This window comes from Aquarana catesbeiana, linkage group LG07 (assembly GCF_042186555.1).
Source record: "Aquarana catesbeiana isolate 2022-GZ linkage group LG07, ASM4218655v1, whole genome shotgun sequence".
Lineage (NCBI taxonomy): Eukaryota > Metazoa > Chordata > Amphibia > Anura > Ranidae > Aquarana > Aquarana catesbeiana.
The window spans coordinates 156,390,850-156,417,738 of record NC_133330.1 but is presented as its reverse complement, the minus strand read 5'-3'; the positions used below and the strand labels follow the sequence as shown (position 1 = coordinate 156,417,738).

General features: G+C 39.4%; 1 protein-coding gene across 2 annotated transcripts in view; it reads right to left on the bottom strand.

Moving 5' to 3' along the window:
• ST13 (ST13 Hsp70 interacting protein) overlaps positions 1–26,889 on the bottom strand; it is a 288,022-nt gene that overhangs the window by 175,318 nt on the left and 85,815 nt on the right. For both annotated transcript variants that reach the window (XM_073592758.1, XM_073592759.1), the window contains exon 6: positions 3,615–3,699. In XM_073592758.1, the coding sequence (XP_073448859.1) occupies positions 3,615–3,699 (85 nt within the window). The remainder of the gene's footprint in view (positions 1–3,614; positions 3,700–26,889) is intronic.

The window sequence follows — 26,889 nt, the reverse complement described above, 5'->3', positions numbered from 1 at the left end:
AAAACTGCATTTTCAATCATGTATACAGGGGCTGAAATGTTTTCTGTGCCTGGGCCTGAGGCTTTCCTCTAGAGTCTGACGGTGGAGGCCATCGCCACTGCCTAGAGGCAGATGACCCTGGTGCAGGGGAAGGAGTCAGTATAAATAAAAGTACGTTTATACCTTCTTTTGGGCAAAAGAGTACCTTTTCCACTAGAAATCATTTGGATATATTTGCCAAATTCTACCCAAAAAGTCGCACCCCATGAAAAGCTTTTTGCAAGGTGCTTCGGCTGACCAATCTTTTAACCCGGGATCCCGGGGTCCAGCTCTCTAAAAAGAGAAGCATTACAGGCAAGACCTCATTTCTTCGGATACGAGGCCCGGGTACCGTTCAATTCGGCCAAAAAGACACTTTGAATGGATCCAGCTGCATGGCTAGCCCCAGCATGGATTGCTCCAGTGAAGCTCAGCACAGCACATTTTTACTCGTGACCAACACCTTAGACACTGGCGAAAAAACTGAGGTACTCTCACCAGTGGGAGGGGTTATATAGGGAGTGCACTTTTTAATTTGGGGCGTGGCAGTGTCCATCACCTGAAGGTGGCCTATAACCCACACAGTAACTACTATGGCTCTGTGTCCCGTGATGTACGATAAGAAAAGGTATTTAGGAATATGATTTTTGAAAAACTGACAGTACTTTATATCTTCATACAACAGTAGGGACGCCAGTTATTTGTAAATCTGACCTTACAACTACTTTAATTCTACTGAGGCAGTTGAACATAACTATAGAGCTTTAAATGCCAATTTCTCCTTTTGAAAAAAAAATAAATGCACATATTTTTATTTTTTTTTCTTTCATGCAAAAAGTGCGTTCATTTTTTTTTTTTTACAGGGACCTGCAAAGCTTTGCACCCACAATCGGTGGATCATGGGTGCAATGTCAGGATCCTGCAGACATGTCCTCCAGCTTTCTTGCCCATACCTCTGAACGGGCTCCCTGTTTGAAAGCTAAAGAAAGTGTCAATGAACTATGAGAGCGCTCATCACCACCCTTGCAGTCCACTGAACTACAAGTCATCTGCTGTCGTGAAAGACACGATTCGTAGTTTCTTCATTCACAGATCATAGCGAAAAAAAATGACAGCTGTGCAGACAGACCCACACAGATTTTAAAATGTGACAGCAGCTGTGGGGGTGAGAAACACCCTCCCGCTTACACAGGGAAAGGGGGGGGGGGGGGGAGAGAGGCGTCTGCGTGAACATGTTACGCCATAAATACTGGTGTAATATATAACATGTTTAAAAGGTGAACCTATCCATTCATTCTCTTTGAACCTGAAAGTGTTCTGCTCACACAATCATGTACTTTTATAAGCGCACACACAAAGCTCTTATAAAATAAAAGGATTAGTACAAAGCAAGGAATTTGGAAGGAACACTTTAACCACTTGCCACCCAGGCCAATTCTGACATTTCTCTCCTACATGTAAAAATCATCTTTTTTTGCTAGAAAATTACATAGAACCCCCAAACATTATATATGTTTTTTTTAGCAGAGACCCAAGAGAATACAATGGTGGTCATTGCAACTTTTTATCTCGCATGGTATTTGTGCAGCAATTTTTCAAAAGCTTTAAAAAAAAAAAAAAAAAAAAAAATGCTTTCATGCTTAATGGCATGCGGAATGGCGTCAAACTTCAGTACTTAAAAATCCCCATAGGTGACGCTTTAAAAAAATTTTTACTGGTTACATATTTTGAGTTACAGATAAGGTCTAGCGCTAGAATTATTGCTCTTGCTCTAACGTTCGCGGCGACACCTCACGTGTGGTTTGAACACCGTTGTCATATGTGGGCGGGACTTACGTATGCATTCGCTTCTGCGTGTGAGCACACGGGGACAGGGGCACTTTGAATTAATTTTTTTAATTGTTAAATTTACTTTAAAATTTTTTAGATTGACACTTTAAAAAAAAAATAAAAATTTGATCACTTTTATTCCCATTACAAGGAATGTAAACATCCCTTGTAATAGGAATATGGGAATGCTCGGTCCTCTTTACAGTGAGATATGGGGTCAATAAGACCCCACATCTCACCTCTAGGCTGGGACAGTTGGAAAAAAAAAAAAAAAAAAAAAAAAAAGATCTCAGCTTCCCAGCCGAGGCGGCATCGTTTGTTTGAATGCAGAGGCCAGGCGTGATGTCATAACATCGCGCCCGGCCTCCGACCGATTATAGAGACTCCGGCGACCATCTGGTCTGCCGAAAATCTCTATGGTAAACATCCGGGGCCGGCGGATCCGTTCTCCGACTCACCAATGGCAGCGGTGAGTTGGAAGAAGCACCGGAGGGAGCATCAATCAGATATACTCGCACAAAATCAAGTACGTCCTATGACGGCCGACGTGTGAGAAGTGGTTAAAATATATTGCACCAAAAAAAATAAATAAAACACACACAAAAAAAAAAAGGAAAGTCTTGCAATCTATTAAGCATGGGACAACATCAATTGTGCTTTTGGGGTGAGAGGGAAATTGTATAAGAAATTTTCAATATAGAAACTTAGGGCTGAAAGTGGCTGAGTATACAAATGGGGAGTATAATACAAAGCACTGCACAAGTCAATAAAATACTTCCAGAAACGAGAAACGCTCACCAGACATATACAGTGCATGCAAGGCAGCCCAATTATATTTCTAAACTGAAACTATTCACCAAGGAAGAAGAAAAAAAAATGGTTTAGTGGTATAAACAAGGGTGCCGTGATGTCCGCCGGGCACCCGTGATTGCCTGTTAACCGGGCCGGACCGTGGATCTTTGTGTGTAAACAGAGATCCACGTCCTGTCAGCTCAGAGGAGAGCGATCTGTGTTCCCAGAACGGAGGAACACTGATCGGTCTCCTCCCCTTGTGCGTTCCCTCCCCCTACAGTTAGAAGCATTCCCTAGGAAACACATTTAACCCCTCCCCGCCCCCTAGTGGTTAACCCCTTCACTGCCTGTCACATTTACACAGTAATCAATGCAATTTTATAGCATTGATCGCTGTATAAATGTGAATGGTCCCAAAAATGTGTCAAAAGTGTCCGCCATAATGTCGCAGTCACGAAAAAAAAATGCGATCGCTATTACTAGTAAAAAAAAAAAAAAAAAATTTTTTTTTAAAAATGCCATAAATCTATCCCGTATTTTATAGACGCTATAACTTTTGCGCAAACCAATCAATATACGCTTATTGCGATTTTTTTTTACCAAAATTATGTAGAAGAATACGTATCGGCCGAAACTGAGGAAAAAATTAGTTTTTTTTAAAAAAATTGGGATATTTATTATAGCAAAAAGTAAAAAATATTGTGTCTTTTTCAAAATTGTCGCTCTTCCTTTGTTTATAGCGCAAAAAATAAAAACCGTAGAGGTGATCAAATACCACCAAAAGAAAGCTCTATTTGTGGGGGAAAAAAGGACGTCAATTTTGTTTAGGTACAATGTCGCACGACCGCGCAATTGTTGTTTAAATTGCGACAGTGCTGAAAACTAAAAATTGGTCTGGGAAGGAAGAGGGTAAAAATGCCCGGTATTGAACCGGTTAATGTCTTCTTTCAATCAATTTTAAACTCGCACCTCACCTTGCTCTTTTTGCATACAACATGGCAATCTGTGGGTTCAATTTTATGGCTTCTGTTAGTAAATCGATGGCTTTCTGGAAGTTACCTACAGAGAAAAGGAACAAGAAAAAGTGAGACAAAAAAAATTTAATATATTTAAATATTACCAGTCAGGGTGGATTTGATTTAAATCACTAGTAAAAAGGTTTGATTTAAATCAACTATTTAAATCATAATTTTAAAAGACCAACTGTCATATCTGTCCTGTAGCGGCTCCTCCTCTGACCCGCTGCTGACTCACCGACAGTCCCATTCACTTTAATGGGACGGCTGGTGATGCGGCAGTGACACAACGAGGTGATGGACATGGCGGCAGCAGGTGAGTGGATGCCCGCTAACAGGCGCTGTCATGATTGATCTGAAATGACAGGTGCTCTTTAAACGTAAGGACTTATTCTTGATGGAAATTTAGAATCTTTAATAAATGCCAACAAAATGAAAGTTTCCCATTTAGAATAAGCTGTCAGGTTAGTAAAACTGAGATATCAAAACTGATTCAATCATACAGTTTGTAGTGTACATAGATTTGCAAAACAATCGGATAAAGGAATATTCCTAAACTGTGTTTTATCTCATGGTTACTGTGAAAGTGTGTGAACCCATCAGTGCAGTGCATGTTATCTCAGCTTGCAGAGCTTGAATTCAATGAATGAGTTTACCAAAAATGTTAATATTGCAGAATATACAGCCTCATGCTACATAACTAAGCTCCATTTCATGCCGAATAAACTAAATTATTAATGCATCTTAAATAGAAAACTATCTTTAGATTTTTACTCCAAAAGCATTTTATTAAAATAAATTTGATACAAATAAAAAATTTTTTTTACAACTGAATATATAGTGCTTGATCAAAAAAAAAATTCTTTTGGTGCAGCTTCTTCCATCATCACACCTTACTGCACCTTTTGCCGACTTCTAGAAGTGGCAGTATTGCATCGGTGCTGTGACCTGACATCTGACGAGAGTTGATTACCTGGTGACATGTTCTGAAATTATTTTTTTTAATCCAGTAGCAGGGAACACATGACATGAATGCAACGTAACATTGTAAAACAAGACACTTTAACATAGATGTATACATGCTTAAAACAATGTCTCAGTGATCATAGGTTGTAATCTCTGTGGTAGACAAAAATTGCAAAATATATGTAGGCAGACATCAACATCATTTTTCACTTCTATATAGAAAATAAATCTCAATGTGGAATGAAGGAAAAACAGGGGACTATGTTGCCTTATGAGTTTATGTGAAATCTCCATTAATAGCTGTAAAATACTGTAATTAAGTGTTCTTTCATAGCAAGACTACTTACTGTTATCTCACATATATATTAAGTGTTCTTGCATAGCAAGACCACTTACTGTTATCTCACATATATATTATTATTCTTATTATAGCCAAATTTACCACCCTAACTCATCCCACAGTTTTTACACTACATGGACAAGTAATATACCGAAACGTGCGGATTGTTCCCGATTGGTGTGCTATTACTTTGTGGAACGTTTCGCCGAATGGTTCACGAAATATCGTCGTTTTTGCGGTGAAATTTGTCCCATAGGAATGAATGGCGAAATGTTCAAAACTAGAGTGGGAGGTGACAAAAGCTGACAACCCCATGATCATACCACCCTAACTCCTCCCACAGATTTTCAACTACATAGACAGTAATATACCAAAGGTGCGGATTGTTCCCGACTGGTGTGCTATTACTTTGTGGAACTTTTCGCTGAATTTTTCACGAAATACCGTAGTTTTTGCGGAAAATTGGTCCCATAGGAATGAATGGCGAAATGTTCAATGTCATTTCATTGGTGTGCTATTACCTTGTGTAACTTTGGGAAAAGCTGAAAAATACCAGTGTGAATCCGGCCTCTGTCATTTAATTGGTGAGCTATTACTTTGTGGAACGTTTTGCTGAATGGTTCATGAAATATCGTCATTTTTGCGGCGAAATTGGTCCCATAGGAATGAATGGCGAAATGTTCAAAACTAGTGGGAGGTGACAAAAGCTGACATTATGACCCCCCCATGATCAGCCAAAACATTATGACCACCCCATCAAAAAAAAAAAAATAATATATATTTTTTTTCAAATCAAATCATTTTTGAAAAAAAAAACATTTTGAAAACAAAAAAATTCATAATTTTTGAAAAAAATGTTCAGCTCTTTCAGCTAATGATGGGACTTCTTCAACTTTTTTACTACTATTTATACTTTTTAAAACATTAAGCCACTACACCCAGTTACTCCGCCCACTCCAGTTGTAGAGGCAAGAACACTTTTCACAATTTCCCTAGAAATTTTAGCTTTTCTAGTTATTAGTGGGACTGCTTTAGCAGTCCCACTATTGTTATTGTTGTTATTCGATTTTATTTATTTTTAATTTTATTCCGTATGTTTTTTGGCTCTGCGTAACTTCTGCATACTTTCAGCTATTAAATCCATTCAACTATTAAAATGTTCGTCTCTTTCAGCTGATGATGGGACTTTTTCAATTTTTTTTCTACCATTTATACTTTTTAAAATATTAAGCTTTTTATCACTTTTTTTTTTAACATTGAAGTCAATGGGAGCATGCTTCAGATCCTTAAAATCTTCTTCCGCTCCCAAAAGTTTCAGCTCCTTCATACTTTCACCTACAGACGCCAAACTTTAAAATGTTCACAAAATATTCAGCTATCTGGCTATATCTTTTCAGTTTGATATCTTTTACAGTTTTTGTGAAAAAGCTTTTTGTTTAGAGGTCATTTCAGGAAGTTTTAGCCATTAATCAGAGTGTACTGTGTTGCTTTTGTTGCCATGGTTACCAAAGCTTCTGTTATACACAGGGGGGGGGGGGAGGTGGCTGGAGCATCTCAGCTCTGATTACAGAGCCCGGTGGAGGGGACAGACACACCATGTACTGATTTATAATAGGGGGAATATGATGGGGCAGTTTTGATGGGGCAATTCTGATGGGGGCAGCTTTGATGGTGGCAATATGATGGGGCAGTTTTGATGAGGCAATTCTGATGGGGCAGTTTTGATGGTGGCAATATGATGGGGCAGTTTGGATGGGGACAATTTTGATGGGGCAGTTTTGATGGCAATATGATGGGGGCAGTTTTGATGGTGGCAATATGATGGGGCAGTTTTGATGGTGGTAATATGATGGGGCAATTCTGATGGGGCAGTTTTGCTGGTGGCAATATGATGGGGCAGTTTTGATGGGGAAATTCTGATGGTGGCAATATGATGGGACAATTTTGATGGAGCAATTCTGATGGGGCAGTTTTGATGGTGGCAATATGATGGGGCAGTTTTAATGGGGACAATTTTGAATGGGGCAATTCTGATGGGGCAGTTTTAATGGGGACAATTTTGAATGGGGCAATTCTGATGGGGCAGTTTTGATGGAAGTATGATGGGGCAGTTTTGATGGCGGCCGTTTTAGCAATTTAGCTATTTCAGCATTCCTACGCATTTCCCCCAGGAAATGCATTTTCTAGTTATTCTTATTATAGCCAAATTTACCACCCTAACTCCTCCCACAGCTTTTACACTACATAGACAAATATACCGAAACATGCGGATTGTTCCCGATTGGTGTGCTATTACTTTGTGGAACGTTTTGCTGAATGGTTCACGAAATATCGTCGTTTTTGTGGCAAAATTGATCCCATAGGAATGAATGGCGACATGTTCAATGTCATTTCATTGGTGTGCTATTACCTTGTGTAACTTTGGGAAAAGCTGAAAAATACCAGTGTGAATCCGGCCTCAATGTCATTTAATTGGTGAGCTATTACTTTGTGGTACGTTTTGCTGAATGGCTTATGAAATATCGTCATTTTTGCAGCAAAATTGGTCCCATAGTAATGAATGGCGAAATGTTCAAAACTAGAGTGGGAGGGGACAAAAGCTGAAAAATACTGACATTTCTAAACTGCCACCACTCCCTCATTTTCAAGCCCACCTACACAAATCTTATATCAAAACATTCAGCTATCCCTGCTGCCACTACACATGTCCACGGCTAAGCCATAGTCCCGATAGTTTTCACAATATGACCATCTGTTTGCAACTCACGCCGTCCATCGACATTCATTGAAACTCCACTCTAGCCCCTTCAACTTTGAAGGGCAATATCTAAACTGCGACTGTGCCTTCATTTTTAATATTTCAGAGACATACTATGCATCAAAATCTAGGTCTGGGTCTGGTGATTCTCACAATATAAAGCTCTTTGCTGTAGGATTTATAGTTTTTAAAATACGACCGTTTGAATTACTGCACAGTTATTACAGCTATCATGATCCTGTGTATTTAGCAGTGGTTGTGAAGCATAAACAGGGCATGAGCGTTGCCAGGAAACAGTGGTTGTAAACACTGATTATCAAACAGATAGCACACCTTCACCCCCATTCTACATCAAGATGCTGAGACCCCCCAAATGCATATGGTCATACCTTCATCTGCTAGGCTTGATAATGCTTGTAGACTACTGGTGGAGGCAAGAACACTTCACACAATTTCCCCAGAAATTGTAGCTTTTCTTGTTGTGAATATATTTCATTTAGCTTGTATCTATGGAGGGCGTGTAACAGCTTCACAGAAGGGTCTGTTAGACAGACAATTCGGTGCCTAAGCTTGTGTATACAAACAATGGCACCCAAACCTCATTGTTCTACACATACTCACTTCAAAGGATCCCATGTTTGAATATGCAATGAGGGGCCGTGGCATCAAAATCTAGGTCTGGGTCTTGTGATTCTCGCAATATAAAGCTCTTTGCTGTAGGATTTATAGTTTTTAAAATATGACCATTTGAAGTACTGCAGTTATTATAGCGATCATGATCCTGTGTATTGTGTAGTGGTTGTGAAGCATAAACAGGACATGAGCGTTGCCAGGAAACAGTGGTTGTTAACACTGATTATCAAACAGATAGCACACCTTCACCTCCATTCTACGTCAAGATGCTGAGACCCCCAAATGCATGTGGTCATACATTCATCTGCTAGGCTTGATAATGCTTGTAGACTACTGGTGGAGGCAAGAACACTTCACACAATTTCCCCGGAAATTGTAGCTTTTCTAGTTATTATTCTTATTATAGCCAAATTTACCACCCTAACACCTCCCACAGCTTTTACACTACATAGACAAGTAATATACCGAAACGTGCGGATTGTTCCCGATTGGGGTGCTATTCATTTGTGGAACATTTCGCCGAATGGTTCACGAAATGTCGTTTTTGCGGCGAAATTGGTCCCATAGGAATGAATGGCGAAATGTTCAAAACTAGAGTGGGAGGTGACAAAAGCTGAAACATCAGGACATGATTTCTAAACTGCCACCACTCCCTCATTTTCAAGCCCACCTACACAAATCTTATATCAAAACATTCAGCTATCCCTGCTGCCACTACACATGTCCACGGCTAAGCCATAGTCCCGATAGTTTTCACAATATGACCATCTGTTTGCAACTCACGCCGTCCATTGACATTCATTGAAACTCCACTCTAGCCACTTCAAATTTGAAGGGCAATATCTAAACTGCTACTGTGCCTTAATTTTTAATATTTCAGAGACATACTATGCATCAAAATCTAGGTCTGGGTCTGGTGATTCTCACAATATAAAGCTCTTTGCTGTAGGATTTATAGTTTTTAAAATACGACCGTTTGAATTACTGCACAGTTATTACAGCTATCATAATCCTGTGTATTTAGCAGTGGTTGTGAAGCATAAACAGGGCATGAGCGTTGCCAGGAAACAGTGGTTGTAAACACTGATTATCAAACAGATAGCACACCTTCCCCCCCATTCTACATCAAGATGCTGAGACCCCCCAAATGCATATGGTCATACCTTCATCTGCTAGGCTTGATAATGCTTGTAGACTACTGGTGGAGGCAAGAACACTTCACACAATTTCCCCAGAAATTGTAGCTTTTCTTGTTGTGAATATATTTCATTTAGCTTGTATCTATGGAGGGCGTGTAACAGCTTCACAGAAGGGTCTGTTAGACAGACAATTCGGTGCCTAAGCTTGTGTATACAAACAATGGCACCCAAACCTCATTGTTCTACACATACTCACTTCAAAGGATCCCATGTTTGAATATGCAATGAGGGGCCGTGGCAAGTCCGTCATGTATACTGCATTTCCCTAAAAATGTAATCATACCAGAAAGTTTGAGGTTTGTCTCTGTGCTGTTTGGCGTATTGTAAGCGGGATACTTTGTGGCATTTGCGTAGTAATGGCTTCTTCTGGCGACTCGACCATGCAGCCCATCTTTCTTCAAGTGCCTCCTTATTGTGCATCTTGAAACAGCCACACCACATGTTTTCAGAGAGTCCTGTATTTCACCTGAAGTTATTTGTGGGTTTTTCTTTGCATCCCGAACAATTTTTTCTGGCAGTTGTGACTGAAATTTTAGTTGGTCTACCTTTTCAACAGAACCCCTAATTTTCCACTTCTTGATTAGAGTTTGAACACTGCTGATTGGCATTCTCAATTCCTTGGATAACTACCTTTTCCCGCAGGTCCTTTAGACAATTATTTTGCTTTCCTCATGACTCAGAATCCAGAAATGTCAGTGCAGCACTGGATGAAAGATGCAAGGCTCTGTCAGGGGTCCAGAAACTCATTGACTTTCTATACACACACACCCCAATTACAAGCAATCATCACAGGTGAGGATGGTTACCTTTGATAGCCATTCAAACCCCTTTGTGTCAACTTGTGTGCAAAATCACCAGGGTATGTAAACTTTTGATCAGGGTCATTCGGATAGTTTCTGTTGTCATTATGATTTAAAAAGAATAAACACTGTTTACTGATAACAAATGGCTTCAGCCAAACACTAACCATGAGTGAAATAAATGTTTTTGTGTTATCATTCATATTCTCTGAAAAGTGGCCAAGAAATCAAATTCTGCCAGGGTATGTAAACTTATGAGTACAACTGTAAATTGGCCTGTAGGTATGCCCCTCTTCAGTGGGGTTGGATGATCACTTGTCCAATTAAGCTGTTAGTTTCAGTGGGTTTACGGTAAATCTGAGTATTAATCATACCGTTAATCCTTTTACTCATTTCCAAATCCAGGAAATTAAGGTGATCCCCATGGATTTTACTAGTGAAGAACATCCCAATGTTGTTATTTAACAACTTGCCGACCGCTGGCCATCATATGACGTCCTGGGCTTTCAGTGGTGATATCTGAATGATGCCTGCAGCTACAGGCTTCATTCAGATATCAATCTTTTCTGACGGCGATTCCCTTCACGGTAAGATCAATCAAGGTGGCTGTTCAGCCGCCTAATTTTTCTTACAGGAGGGGACGTCCCCCCCCCCTCCCGCCGCCCATCCGATGCGTCTCCCAGGTCGCCCGTGCCATCGGCGTACCGGAGAAAGAATCCACCGCCAGCGGAAGTTAGCCATGGAGATTTGGAGGGACAGATGGTTCCCGGCAATCTCTGACTCTGAAGCCCGGGCGCAACATTATGACGTCATGTTTGGGCCAGTAAACAAAGTCGGGGACTCAGCAGGAAAGGCTGGGATCGTGAATTTTTTGATCTCAGCCTTTCCTGCCTAGAGGAGAGATGTGGGGTCTTCTAGATCCCACATCTCTCCATAAAAGAGGACCGGTTACACACCATTCCTATTACAAGGGATGTTTACATTCCTTGTAATAGGAACAAAAACATTTTTTTTAAAAAGGGAAAGTGTAAAAAAAAAAAAATTTAAAGTGCCCCCGTCCCTACACGCAGAAGGGAAAGCATACGTAGGTCGCGCCCGCATATTTAAACAACGTTCAAACGCGTCAGCTTAGTGCCAGTAGCGCCAACACCCACACACGCACCTTACACCTCCCTTAGTAGTATAGGGTCTGAACTAGGGGTGCACCGAATGGAAATTTTGGTGCAGTAACCAAAAATGAAGGATGCACTAGGCCGAAAACCGATACTGAAAATGACAGTTTTGGATTTCTACAAAATCTTCCTCTCAAAATATAGCTGGTTTAGAAACTAAATTACAAAGTACTTAGTCCCTACCAGAATTGCAAAATGTGCCCCCAATTACTCATCTTACTTTTCGAGGCTGTACTGAACTTGGAACATATCTTCATATCTGGTGGACTTGCCCAATTAGCAAGATTTTGGAAAGATATATTCCACATGATTGACATTTGCTGTGTCCATTCTTCCTGATCCTTTGATAGCACTTTTGAAATGAAAACCGACCACTCTCTCCAGGAATTAGTTCAAACGCTTACTACAGATCACTACAGCCACAAAACAAACAGGTGCTAAAGCCTGGAAATCCCCTACCCTGGTATTAACTGAAAATAAACAAACATAGAATTAATCAAGCCATGATTTATGCCATAATAGAGGCTATAACCCATGACAAAATATCGAAATAAAGATTAAGAAAATATGGCTCCCTTGGATGACACACGATTTGCCTTCTAATGTCGAATCCTTGTTGATGCCTTGGTAAATTTTTCCTACACTTTCGTTTTTTCCACGCTTGTTATAGGATTGGAACCACACCTTGCCCCGGAGATCCCTTCTCTTCCTCTTTTCTAACCCCTTCGCTACTTTGCCTTTCTTTTTCCTCTTTCTTGTATCTCTTCATCAGGTTCAAATAGAATCTTATGATCTTACAAAAACACTGAAATTTGCTCCTGCTTGAAATATGAGAGCGATGAGGGGGGAGATGGGCGGAGCCTAGCGGAGCAGACATGCATTGTTAGAGCTCCACACCGCTGAGGAGAGAAGAGAAGGACAAAGCGGAGCCTGCAGGCTCAAAAGGTATCCATTTGAACCTTTTTGCCCCAGGGAACAAACTGTGAAAGTTTGGGCAGGAAATATGGTACTGGGAGGAAACCGTGGCAGAAATAAAAAATCACCTCACAAAGAGCTCACAGGCACTCACTGCAGCTGAAGCAGCTCCAGTCACCTCACAATATACAACATCAGGGCGCTCTCACAGACAGAAAATGTCACAGCAAGACTCTCCATTTGAGTCAGATACAGAACAAATCCTCTCACAAACTTCTCCACAAGCCTCCTCAGCATCCCCAGTAATATTATTACAATTTGAAAAGGTGCTTCATAAGGCTTTAAAACAAACCTCAGACCAAATAACAAACAGCCTAACCAAAGAAATAAGAGAGCTGGGAAACCGCACCGCAGCCTTAGAAATAAAAATGGATGAAATTGAAATTACAACCCAAGTAAATATAACAGAATTGGAACAATTAAAAGAAGAGAATTTAATACTTCAAACTAAGCTCGAAGATTACGAAAATAGAGCCAGACGTTCAAACTTGCGCATAAGGGGAATACCTGAAACTGTGACAGACCTGCAATCTACTATTACTGCTCTATTACAAGAACTAAAGCCAGATATCCCTATTGAACGTTTAGAACTGGACAGAGTACACAGAGCCCTCACAGCCAAAAAGAAAGATGGACCCCCACGTGATATAATCACAAAATTTCATTATTACAGAACGAAAGAACAAATACTAATTGCTGCAAGAGAAAAAAAAGGAACTTAATTTTCAAGGACACAATTATCAAATTTTTGCTGACCTATCCCAATTTACTATTACTAAAAGACGATCCATGAAACCCCAACTAATGAAACTGCAACGCCACAACATTATGTATCAATGGGGCTTCCCCTTTTCAGTCAGATTTAACTACCAAGGTACAATTTACAGAAGCAGATCAGCAGATGAACTACAACAAACCCTTTTAAAATTAAATTTGACAGAACCCACAAGCAGCAACACTCCCACACGCAGAAGAATGGCATCATCTTCACCTTCAGGCAGCACTCAGAAAATTTCAGAACAAAATGGGAATCATCATTCTCACAAAAGAGGCCGTTATGCCACATCATCCATGGACCAAGAAGATTCAATGGACTGACATCCTATTTCCTGATATCTCTTCATTTATTATACTAAGAGATGGTTCTCTATAAAAAAACCTGTATTTATAACTGAATGTAACTGCATTCTGATAGTCACACACTGTGTGGGATCATGTTACATTCCAGTTATATTTCTTATTACTTCTGATTCATATAGCCTTAGAATATATAAGTGAAATAAGGAAATTCTTGTTCAGTTATATATTTTCAGGTAATAACAATAGATTTATTACTTTTTAGGACAAATATGTTCAATAATCCAGAAGTAATGGAAGCTTTTTCTTTCTTTTCTTAAAACAAATATATTATTACCTAACTAGTTCCTAGAATTATGTTTTTGTTTATTCTAATCTGAAGCAATACAACCTCAATTTTATGAGTTAACATATCTAAACAGTTACATATGAATAAAATATGTAATTGTTTACTCTAAAATGGTTAAAATCCCAAAATAATTCAAACTATCTTCATCAATACCAAAGTTATTAACAGTACCTTTCTAACTGAATTATTTAGCCTAGGGCAAGACTAACCATATACAACCACCCTGGAATAAATAATTTCAACAAAAACTATATTCTGCACTCCAATTAATGAAACATCATTTTGATGTCTTTTGACATAGCACTTCTCTCCTGTAAGCGGAAGATCCGTGTATACCCATTAGCCCTCCTCATTCTCCCAACCATATTATGTAGGAGTGTGACGAAGGCACTTATTCCCCTGAGAGAGATATTTATTCTCTTTCACGGGTAAATTATGATTACTTGCAAAAAATAATTTATACAATGTATCATCTAATCTCATATGTTTTTTGTTTACTCTTTACTCCAGAATTCACTGGTTTCTTTTCTATCTGTTCATCTCTTCAGTCCACACAGGTTGATCTGCGCAGTCAGCTCTGCATAACAAAAAGTAAGTCAAAACTATTTGATCTGTTGCCATGGCACCACTGAATATACTTTCCCTGAATGTTCAAGGAATAAATGTCCCTCAAAGGACCAAAGCCTTCCGTACTTTCCATAACAAGAAGGCTCACATAGTATGCCTCCAAGAAACACACTTCACCAAAGATTCTACTCCAAAATATATTTCTCCTTTTTATCAACAAATTTACACGGCTTCTGCCTGTACCAAGCAAAGGGGAACTCTAATTGCATTTCACCGATCCACACCATTCACCTTATCATCAGAAATTAAAGACCCAGAAGGTAGATACCTGATACTCATGGGTTATATAATGGATACAGCAATCACGGTGATTTCCTACTACGCTCCTAACAAACAACCTACACCATTCCTCTCACATATATTACAAGTGATTAATACACACAAAATAGGAACAGTGATAATGTGTGGGGATTCGAACCAGGTCCTCCTCCCATTTCTAGATAAATCACCTTTTACACCATCCAAAATAACCTCTAGATTACCTTTTTCTCAACTTCTTTCCAAATACAATCTGGTAGATTCGTGGAGAGAAAGTAACCCAATGAAAAAGAAATTCACTTATTTCTCGCACCCTCATCAAACCTTCACAAGAATAGATCATATTTTTCTAACAATAGGAATGATACCAGAAATTATTGCATCAGATATAATTCCGATTCCGTGGTCTGACCATAATGCAGTATACACTACTATAGCCTCAGCCATACCAAAAGCGCATGACCCAACGTGGTACTTACCGGACATAATGCTCAAACACCCACTACATCAGATGGCCATTGAACAAGCTTTAAAGGAATACATATCAATTAATAATACAACAGACATCTCCCCAATAACACTGTGGGAAGCTCATAAGCCTGTCTTGCGTGGTACAATACAAAGACAAATGGCACTATTTAAACGGGAACGCAAAAATCTAGCAAAAAAACTAGAACTCAATTTTAATGCAGCCTACATATCATTTCAAGATAATCCATCTCAGAGTACAAAATTTCATCTGGAAAAATCTAGATTGGAATATGATCTATTTCTCACTGAGTCAGTTGATAAATCCCTCAAACGCTCCAAACACAATTTCTACATGAATACAAACAAACCAGGTACATATTTGGCTCGGGCATTAAATTCAACTAACAAATCTTTCAAACCAATACGTTTGAAATTATCAAAAAATGTTTACACTTGTAATCCAGTTAAAATAGTCCATAAATTTCACTCACATCTCGCAACTTTATACAAGACAAACAATGAATTTAATCCTACAGAGGCTGAATCCTTCTTCTCAAAAATAACCTTACCTGAGTTATCTCAGAATCAAAAAATCAGTTTGGATGATCCTATAACTATAGATGAAGTTGCTAACGCCATAAAAGACCTAAAACTTAACAAAAGACCAGGCCCAGACGGCTACTCGGCTTTATACTATAAAATATTCTCAGAAATACTCTCTCCCATTCTCACTGAAACTTTTAAACAAACTTCTAGATGGACATTCTTTTCGGCAAGAAACACTAATGGCAATTGTTTGTATGATCCCAAAACCCCTTTCTGATGATACTTTCTGTGTGAATTATCGGCCTCTCTGTTAAACCTCGATATTAAATTATTAGCAAAAATAATAGCAAAACGCCTCAATAGCATTATAGGAAAATTAATACATAGAGATCAAGTAGGCTTCATGCCAAATAGACAGGCAGGCGATAATATACGCAGGGCAGTGTTATTGGCACATATTGCTAAAAAACGGAAAATCCCTTTATGTTTTCTATCTCTCGATATTAAGAGGGCATTTGACACAGTATCCTGGCAATATATGCAATATTCATTACAAAAATGGGGTTTTGGACCCCACTTTTTAACATGGATCAAAGCATTATATAATAAACCCAAAGCCTATATAAAATATGCTGGATACAAATCTGAAGCCTTTAATATCGAAAGAGGTACCCGACAGGGTTGCCCATTATCTCCCTTATTATTTGCCCTTATACTCGAACCCATGGCCCAATACATCAGAACAAACCAAACTATAACTGGCATTGAAGTAGGAGGTATTACACACAAATTATGTATATTTGCAGACGATATATTACTTTTTCTATCATCACCACAGGTCTCTGGTCCTAACTTAATACCAGCTCTTGATGGATTTGCAGCCCTATCCGGCCTTATGATTAATCCTAAGAAATGCCTAGTGCTTAATATTTCACTCACAAACATGGAATTGATCCCGGCTAGGGCTGCACTCCCATTCACATGGGCAGAAAAATCAATCCCATATCTTGGAATTCATTTAACAGCATCTCATTCTGACTTATTCTCAACCAATCATCCTCCTGTATTAAGACAGATCACAAATCTAATAAAACAAACAATGGTCGCAACTTCCTTTATCCTGGATAGGGAAGATTAATGCAATCAAAATGACTATTCTACCCAAATTGCTTTATCTATTCAGAGTCCTCCCTATTCCAATTCCTTCCTATTTTTTGAGAATAGTACAAAAAAGAGCAACATCGTTTATATGGGGCTCTTCTAAACCATGTATACCTATACACAAACTACATCTTCCCAAAAATAAAGGAGGCCTGGGATACCCTAATTTTACTAACTACTACAGAGCAGCACATTTGGCCAGTCTGTCCAAATACCATGCAAAACAGGAAATCCCATTATGGGTATTTATAGAGGCTTTAGAAAATGACCCTCTATTAATATCAAATTTATTATGGCTTGATCCTAAAGACCGCTTTAAAATTCACAATCCCATAACTAAACACTTCTTATCTCTCTGGGATAAACTAAAAACCAAATATCAGTTACAATCTCCACACAATCCTCTCCTTTCTTTTATCAGAAATCCGGCCTTTTACCCGGCATGGATCTACCCAAATTCTTTTAAAGCTTGGACAACATCAGGCATTCAGACACTAAATGACTTCATAGCATCTAAATCATTCCTTTCATTCCCATCGCTTAGAGAAAAATATGATCTACCAAACTCTGAGATATTTAGATATCTCCAAATCAAAAATTTCTATACACCATTCCTAAAGGGGGATACACCATTATCCCAATTATCCATTTTTGAATCAATCTGTACAAAAGATCCATTTGCTAAAGGTACAATTTCATCACTTTATAATCAATTATATGGAGTAGCAAATCTTAATAGACCCTCTTACGGTGGGAGGAGGACCTGGGACGAACTTTAGAAGACACAGACTGGTCTAACATATGGCTCACATCTAAGTCATCTTCACCCAACATCTTAGCACTGGAGACAAATTATAAAGTCCTAACTCGCTGGTACCTTGTACCCGCTAGAGTGGCAAAATATTCACCTAATACCTCAGCTCTTTGTTTTCGAGGATGCCCAGAAATAGGCACATATTTACACATATGGTGGACGTGCCCAGTAATCCAAACCTTCTGGAAGGAAGTCTTCGTGATTGCATCTAAAATATTTAAAAAAATAATACAACCAGATCCATATTTAACTTTACTTAATCTAAAACCGGAATGGTTAACACTCTCTCAATTCAAACTTATGATCCAACTAATAACGGCTGCAAAACAAACAGTGGCCAAGGCATGGAAATCTCCTACATTGGTACTAGCAGAAACAATTCACAGAATGAATAATACAATGTCCCATGCTAAGATGGTAGCCATCGATCAAAATCACATTCCAAAATTTGAAAAACTTTGGCATCCTTGGATAAAACAACAGTTCCTGTCAAACTTCAATGACTCTGTCCTGTTGCCATGGTAACAGATTAAATGACTTACAGAGACACCCATTCTAAGGCTTCAAAGAGAACTAAAAAGAATAATAAACTGACGAGCGGGACAACCTTGTGGACCATACCTCTACCTTTCAACCCTTTTTCTTCTCTTTCCTTTTCTCCACCTTATGATTAAAGCTCATTATCAGAATTTATTTGACCTATATACACTCTACTTGTAAACAATATGTATAGTAGGTATAAATCATTTAAATACATACAAAAGTAACTAAGGAAATGATATATATCTTTAATTTAGGTTTACGTGAACCCAATGTTTAATATTTGAAATTTCATGATATTTACCTATATAAACCCTACTGTAAAACAATGAGCTTACTTTATAGATCCTTGTAAACTTACTTTATGTATCGTTAGAACATTGTATACTCAATAAACTTCTTTTGACAAGGAAATATGAGAGCGATAATCCCTTAACGCTTCCTCTATTAAATACTTTAGATAATCTCAAATCATTATTAATTTGAGACTTCGACACCTTTACCATTGTTAATGTTTAGAATTTTTCTCTCTTGAATAGTATAGGAAATTGTCTCTGAGTTATTAATCTTTTGACTAAAATGTGAGACAAATTTTATCTTTAGTTATATTAAGGAATTATACTGTATCCTAACATATTATATTCCTGCATCACTTTTGAACTTGTTTCCTGATTTATTAAACTTCAATAAACAAATTTGACAAGAACAAGTAAGGGTCCCAACGCTGAACCTTGGGGTACAACACTCAGAGTAAGAATCATTAACCATTACTACAAATTTATCTTTCCAAGCCTGTAGATTTTACCTTACACAATAGTCATGTGCGGGGAACGGAGTCAACCACTTTTGAAAATCCAAGTATACCACGTCATAAAAAAGAAATCAGATTGGTCTGACTTCTGTCTTTCATGAATCTATGCTGTCTTTTGCTTAAAATATTTTTTCTAGGAAGAACTCATCTACATGGTCTTTTATTAAACTCTCCAGTATCTTCCCAAATATAAAAGTTAAACTAACAGGTCTATAGTTACTTGGTAAAGACTTTGATCCCTTTTTAAATATGGGCAACACATTGGCTCTATGCCAATCCAGTGGTACCATTCCAGTCATGAATAAAAATTAGAAGCAATGGCCTTGAAATGACAGAGCTCAATTCTTTCAGGATCCATGGGTGGATGCCATCTGGTCCAGGTGCTTTATCTACCTTTAGTCTGTCTAAATATTTCTGGACCATATCACTTTTGAGCCATCGTGGATCATTTGGGGCTGTGTCAATACCATCCCCATTATGGACATGAGCTCCCCCATGCTCCTTTGTATACACAGAGCTTAAAGTATTTAATAAATACTTGCTTTCTCTTTGTCCCCAGTCACCCACTCTAGATTTTGTAAAAGGGCCTACATGCTTAGACCTGCCCTTTTTACTATTAATATATTTGAATCATTTTTTGGGGTTTGTCCTATCTTTTGCAATCTGCCATTTGTTTTGAATTTTTGCATCCTTAATTTCCTTTTAACATATTTTGTTAAATTATTTGTAGCATTTAAACAATGATAGTGTTCCTTCATGTTTATATTTTTTAAAAGGTTATTTTCTTACAATTTATAGCCATTATAACTTTTGTCGTGAGCCACATAGGTTTTATTTTTAGCCTTTTAAACTTATTGCCCATGAGAATATACTTTGCAGCGAGTTCGCATACAGTCTTTGAAAAATTCCCATTTCTGTTCTGCGTCCATTTATGCCAATATTCCCTCCCAGACTAAGTCTTGGAGAGTAGCCCTCATCCTTAGAAAATTTGCTCTCCTAAAGTTAAGTGTTTTTATCTTTCCCATATGCGTTTGTTGCTTACAGCTAACATTAAATGAAATCCTGTTATGGTTACTGCTACCCAGATGTTCTTTTATATGAATATTGGTAATAATCTCTGCATGGTTTGAGATTATCGAATCCAGCAGAGGGTCATTTGTAGTCAGGGGCCTCAATAAACTGGACCATAAAATTATCTTGTAATAGGTTTATACATTTTTGCCCATTTAGACCCCTTTCACTCTGGGGCTGCCTGTGCGTTCACGGTAAATCGCCGCTCGTTTTAGCGGCAAATTTAAGCAACGCCTTTAACCCCAAAAAGGGTTAAAAACTCCCATGTTGCGACGCCTCGGAAGCGCTTTTCAGGTGCTGCGGAAGCGCTGTCCATTCACTCCAAAGACATGCTGGTATGTTAATTTGCTTTTGTCCAAAATTGGCCCTGGTATATGGGTGTGACCTTGGATTGAGGGTAGGGTGCAATGTATGTGTGGAGCGCTGTGTAAATTGATGGCGCTATATGGGTACCTTAAATAAATAATATAATAAATGAGCATCTTAAAAAAGAGACACAATATACAGGGACAGGGATAATGTTAGACACACACCCACACTCACTCAGGTTGAACTGGATGGACTGGTGTCTTTATTCAACCTTACTAACTATGAGAACTAACTATGAGAAATTGCAATGAGCAGGGGCATTTTGGGAGCACCGTATACAGTGTTCCCAAACCGCCAGGACTTTTTCGAATGTCCTGCAAGTGCGCCGCTTGGGTGTGAAAGCACCCATTGCAATGAATGGGAGGCAGTTTTCAGGCGCCATTTCTAGTGCTAAAATGCCTGACAACTGCCTCAATGTGAAAGGGGTCTAACTGACCCAGCAGTGCCATTACTCCAGTCAAATTCCAGGTAGTTTAAATCCTCCATTATGATCACCGTCCCAGTCCTTGCAGCCATTTCCATCTGTGCAAGGAGCTGAGTCTCCACCTCCTCATTAAACAATGGGAATTGACATTCTTGAGAATATTCTAACACATCCTTAAATAAAAGGGTTTGTCTATGAGGACAATATTCCCTCCCTTATCAGCTCCTGATTGTTCTTTAATTCAACCAGCACTTTCCATTCAAGTTAAGTGAGATTTTTTTTTCTCTTATTCTTCTGTATCTTATATCATAGGGCCTAGATCTTCAAACTATGGCCCTCCAGCTGTTGCAGAATCACACATCCCATGAGGCATTGTAAAACTCTGACATTCACAGACATGACTAGGCATGATGGGAATTGTAGTTCCTGGACAACTGGAGGGCCATGGTTTGAAGACCCCTGCCATAGGGCGTTAACATCTCTCTCTATCAGTTTTACATAAATCTGTATCTGGCTACCCTGGGGCATTGGAGGAGTATGATTTCATTTTGGTCTGAAGGTTGTGAAAGGGACCTTTAATTTCTACACCTCCTCTTCTTCTTGCAAAGATTCCAAGATCCTCAACATTTCAATGTCCTTAGAATTTGTGCACTGTGTGGGGTCACTGGGCTTGTCTTTGTATTCTTTTTTAAGTGCTAGCTTTCTAGCAAACAAGTTTATATCCTTCACCCACTCATGTAGGTTTAAATCTTGAGTGGGAACAAAGGACAAACCTTTTTTGAGAACTGAAATATGCTCGGGGTATAGCGATGTTTGACAGAATAAAAATCTGCAAATTGCCGTTATCATGTATTCTTCGGAAGGACATGTTATTTTTTCCTTTTCCAGGCACCTGTATTTCCCTATTGTTCCCTGTTTCTCAGTTATTGGGTAGACCCCCCTAAAAAGGTACTGGCTCTGCCTCTTGGGGTATTCCCTAACTTGTTTTTCCCATCCAGTCATAAATTCATCATCATCTGTGTGGGAATGTGGTCTTATTAACATTATGAGACCACCAAATTGTAGCACGGAGGGTGCAATATATATAGCCAAATACTCCTGTCCCCTTCTCTATGTTGGCAAGACGATCCGCAAACTGAAACGCAGGGTTCTGGAACACAAATGATGTGGTATTAATAAAAGGACAGACCAATCGCAAGACATATGGTACAAAAACACGATGGCAAAAGCTGATGGCCTGTCCTTTTGGGTGGTCCAACAAATTAAATTGGGTCAGAGAAAAGAAGATCTAGATAAGAAACTACTAAAAACAGAAGCCAAATAGATCTTTTGGTTCGAATCATGTGCCCTACAGGGAATAAATTAAGGTTTTACCTACCTATCTTTTGTGGGAGAATAGTTCTGATAGATAATTTTCAGAAGCTACATAGTGATTTAGTAATAGAAGTGTGTAAAACCTTAATGGTGACTAATATGAATCATTCCTACAATAGAGAGACATTTAGAAGGCGATATAAGTAGGACAAGTATAGAATGAGTAAGACTGAAAATGGTGAGTGAGGGATTTCTCTTCCCCATCAGTCTGAAGGTAAAAAACATTCTACTTAAAATCCACTAGATGGCGCTGTTGAGAAGTATGTAGAAATAGAAGCTGTAGATATGCAGAGTCGCCATTTGCCATGTGGTGATTACAGCACTTTTCAGTTTGAGCACTTATCTTCTTATATACACCCACGACAATGCGCTTTCTTAGCATGAAATGTGAGGTATTTTCCTTTTCTTAGTGAGTTTGGGTGCACTATCATGTTTAGATATGGTATTTTGGTTGGTGGGGAGGGGTTGCTCTCATATCTTAGTTATCAGTAGCCAGGAGTCAGTATTTTATTGTAGTCAGGATGCTTTTTAAGTCCAGGAAGGATGGAAGTAATAGATTGAATTTAGTAGCATAGAGTAGGGTGTTTTCTATCAGTTGATTAGAATTGACGGCGCTATACAAGTACCTTAAAAAATAATAACAACAACCCCTATGCTTCCTTTTTGTACTTCCTTTAGTTGTTTACTGCAGTATAGACAGAGCCACTAAGAGGAGATAGAGTTCAATGGTAAATTGAGGTAGAGAGGCATCTCCCAGTTTACCCCTTCCTACGTAAAAAAAAACAAAAAAAACCAAAAAAAACAAAATCTACTTCAATAAAGTCCTAAACATTTTTAGGCATCGTCCCTAGGTTTCCTGGTGCGTGGGCTTGGCGCACCCTGTGAGTTGATCACTACCAACAGGAGGGACTTATGATATAAGCAGCTATTGTTGTTCTTTAAAACAACCTTAGACCATTCAGAGTAAGAATCATTATCCGCTACTCTATGAATATGGTCTTTTAGCTAGTTTTTAATTGCATCAAAACCAATGTACAGTAATGGTCGCCTCTGTACGACTGATCAGGGAATATAGCTTAGTGAAGCCCCACCTATAGGAGTCCAAGTTCTTAAAGCCCAAATAAGCCTAGCTCCTCGTACATGGCTGCCTCAGGAATGCCATGGTCGCTAGCCAGACAGTACAGGAGGCTGAAGAAACAAAGAATCAGGGCGGCCCGTCCATTAAGAGCACACAGGCACCGCCCCCTCTTTCCAGCCACCCCTCTATGACTAATGGATAGATTCATGCATAGCAAGAATCTATCCATGGCCGCAGCTGCCACCCCCTATTCAGGCGTCCGGACCCTTTTTTGGAAGCTGGGCGCCTGAATTTCAGCGACGGGGGGTGTTTTTTTGAAGCACCCGATTAGAGCCATAGGTTTCAAAAAAGGTGGACTTGGAGCGCAGAGCATTGCGCTCCAAGTCCAGCCAGATGTATTTGAAAAGCAACTGAATATTTGCTTTTCTAACACTGAATCGCCTCTCTGTCAATTAGGTAGCACGGGTCTAATACCCGTTTACCTAATTTGCTGAAGGCAGAGGCACTCCAATTGGATGCCTAGCAAAATGGAAGAACAGAGGAGGGGGAAGCATAGAGGACACATGAGGCATCTCACAGCTCGCCGCCATCACCCGCTGCCTGACCTGCCACTAAGATGGGGTAAGTGACGGGAACACAGCGGGCAGGGGGTCACAGTGGTGGCAGTTGATGGCCACAAGTGGCTGCATTTGACGGGGCACAAGTGGCTGCAATTGACAGGGGTTTTTTTTTCAGCATTTTTCAGTTTGTTTTTGCCCTCCCAAAATGTTGAGCACCAGCCACCACTGCAAAGAATAGGATAATTTCTGTGGCTCCAGGAGTGCAGCTGTCCACAGGGGATGGCTGGGATCGGGCCTAGAGTGGCGGCGCTCAAAGGACAATGAATGGGCAGCGATGATTTGGGATATCGACTGGCAGCACTGGTCTGGAGACACTATACTGCTGTGGTAGTGATCAGAGACAATGGCTGGTGGCATTGACATATGGTGATATCAGAGCAGCCAGCCATTGTACATGATCATCACCACAGCAGTACGATGTCACCACAGTGACATGGCATTGCTCTGGTGACAGTATGTAAATCATTTTTTTTTTATATTGCTACTAGAGCAGACATTGTACTGCTCTGGGGGTGATCAGGATTTGTTTTACACAGACAGATTGCTTGTACTGTGATTATCACTGTATAAGCAGTCAGTCATTGGAATCAGCATCCACCACCAGTCAGGGGTCTCGTCCACAGCTGCTGGAGCAGAAGAAAAAAAAATGTAATTGGCCCTCTTCCAGGAGAGTTTATAGCCTATGCTACATCATGGTGTCAGGTACCCAGCCTCCATTATTTTGCCTAGAAGGCCATCCTTACCCTCCACCAGCATTTAGAAAGTAATGTGTTCATGTAGCTGGACCAAGCTGCGAAGGATGCAGGATGGAGCACACTGCTGGAGCTGCCCCCATGTCTTGTACATTGGTGTCAGTTATAAAGGTGACTGCTCTATGAACTTCTCATGGCGTTTATCCTCCAACTTCTGAGAACCATCAGTCCCCCGTTCTTGCGGTCATTGCAATTTTTTGTCACAATAGCGGTTTCTCCAAATGCAATTTATTGGGAAAAAAACACTTTAATGAATTTTATTGCACAAAAAACAATATATAACCCAAGTTTTTGGTAAAATATAAAAGATGATGTTACATTAAAGTAAAAAAGTATCTGACATGTCATGCTTTAAAATTGTGCATGCTCCCAGAACGGCAACAAACTACAGTGGAACCTTGGATTACCAGCATAATCCGTTCCAGGAGAATGCTTGTAATCCAAAGCCCTCGCATATCAAAGCAAGTTTCCCCAATAGAAGTCAATGGAAATGAAGATAATTCGTTCCTCATTGACTTCTATTGCATGCAATACTGCATGTGGCTAGAGGTGGGACGGGGGGGCGCCGGAGAGACTCGGAAATACTCGGAGATCGCTCGGCTGCACTCGGAAACACTCAGGAATGGAGAATTTCCGAGTATTTCCGAACGGCTCCGAACTGCTGAGTGTCACAGGCACGTCTGGCCAAATGCGGTACTGCATACCGCAGAGGCTTGAATCCTGCTCGTTTTGCGAGACACCACTAACAAACGGAGTCAAGATTTTAAAAAAATAATTGCTCGTATTGCAAAACGCTCGTTATTTTTTTTTATTATCAAATTTTTATTTATTTTCCATTATATACATTACTTCATACTTCAAATCTACAATATTCGAGTTTATCCAAATAAATACATTTTATCTTAACAATTAACAATTCTTAATTCTTCCCCCTTTCAAAAAAAAAACTAAAAAAAATCCCAATCAAATTTAAACATTTCCTTCCCCCTTCCCCTTTCCTTATTTCTCCCACCCCTACACCAGTAGTGCTCCCTCCCCCACTCGTCTCATCTCTTCTTCTAGATATAGTGTTTCCATTGTGCTCCACACTTCCCTTCCACATCCACAAAATTTAAAAGACATTCCGTCCTTGTGAGAGAGAGAGAAAAAAACAAAAAACAAAAAACACCTCAGCCTGTACAAAAAAATTCTTGTTTAGGAGGCTACTAGCTACTAAGCCAATTCAAATCACTCTTAAGCGTCAACCTTAATATCCAAAAAAGAAAACTATATGAGGCTTCTATGAGCCATACATCCTTCATAATCAGTGAGTAAATATACCTTCTTCCCTTTATTATATCTATTCAGACTATTCCTTCTCTTCTGTGCCCCCCTTCCTATCTAAGTGTTCTATCCCTTTCCCCACCCCTTATCCCTTCCCCGTATTCAACCCCACTCAGAAATATATATTAAAAAAAAAAAAGTGAAAAAAAAAAAAACTAATAAGGGAGAAGAGGAAGAAAAAGAGAAAAAAGGAAAAAAAAAAAAAAAAAAAAAAAAAAAAAAAAAAAAAAAAAAATCAACAAATTTATATATATCCCCCCCCCCCCCCCGGACACCCAAGATCGAACGCAGAAACCACACTGCTCTTTACATCATCTAATCTCTTTCAAGCAGCGCACCCATCCTGCCCTTCTTTCAATGTTTTTATCTTTCTTTTCTTTCACTGCATGCACCCATCTTTCGGCCTCCATTAAGTTAACCTCTTTCTTCCGGTCCGCCAAGGTTGGACTTCTAGTTTGTTTCCATAGCCTAGGTATTAATGATTTGGCCAGGGTGTCATCTCTATTGGTCCGGGGGATAACCTTTCAACCCAAGAAGCGATTGCTTCCCAGAACACCTTAATCTTAGGGCAAAGACCACCATAGGTGGAGAAAGGTGCCTTTCTGTCCGCACCCTCTCCAACATATGGCATCTGCCGTTGGAAACATCTTTGCTATCTTAACTGGGGTCCAATACCACCTAGTCAAAAATTTATATGACATTTCTTGAATCTGTGAGCTTATAGA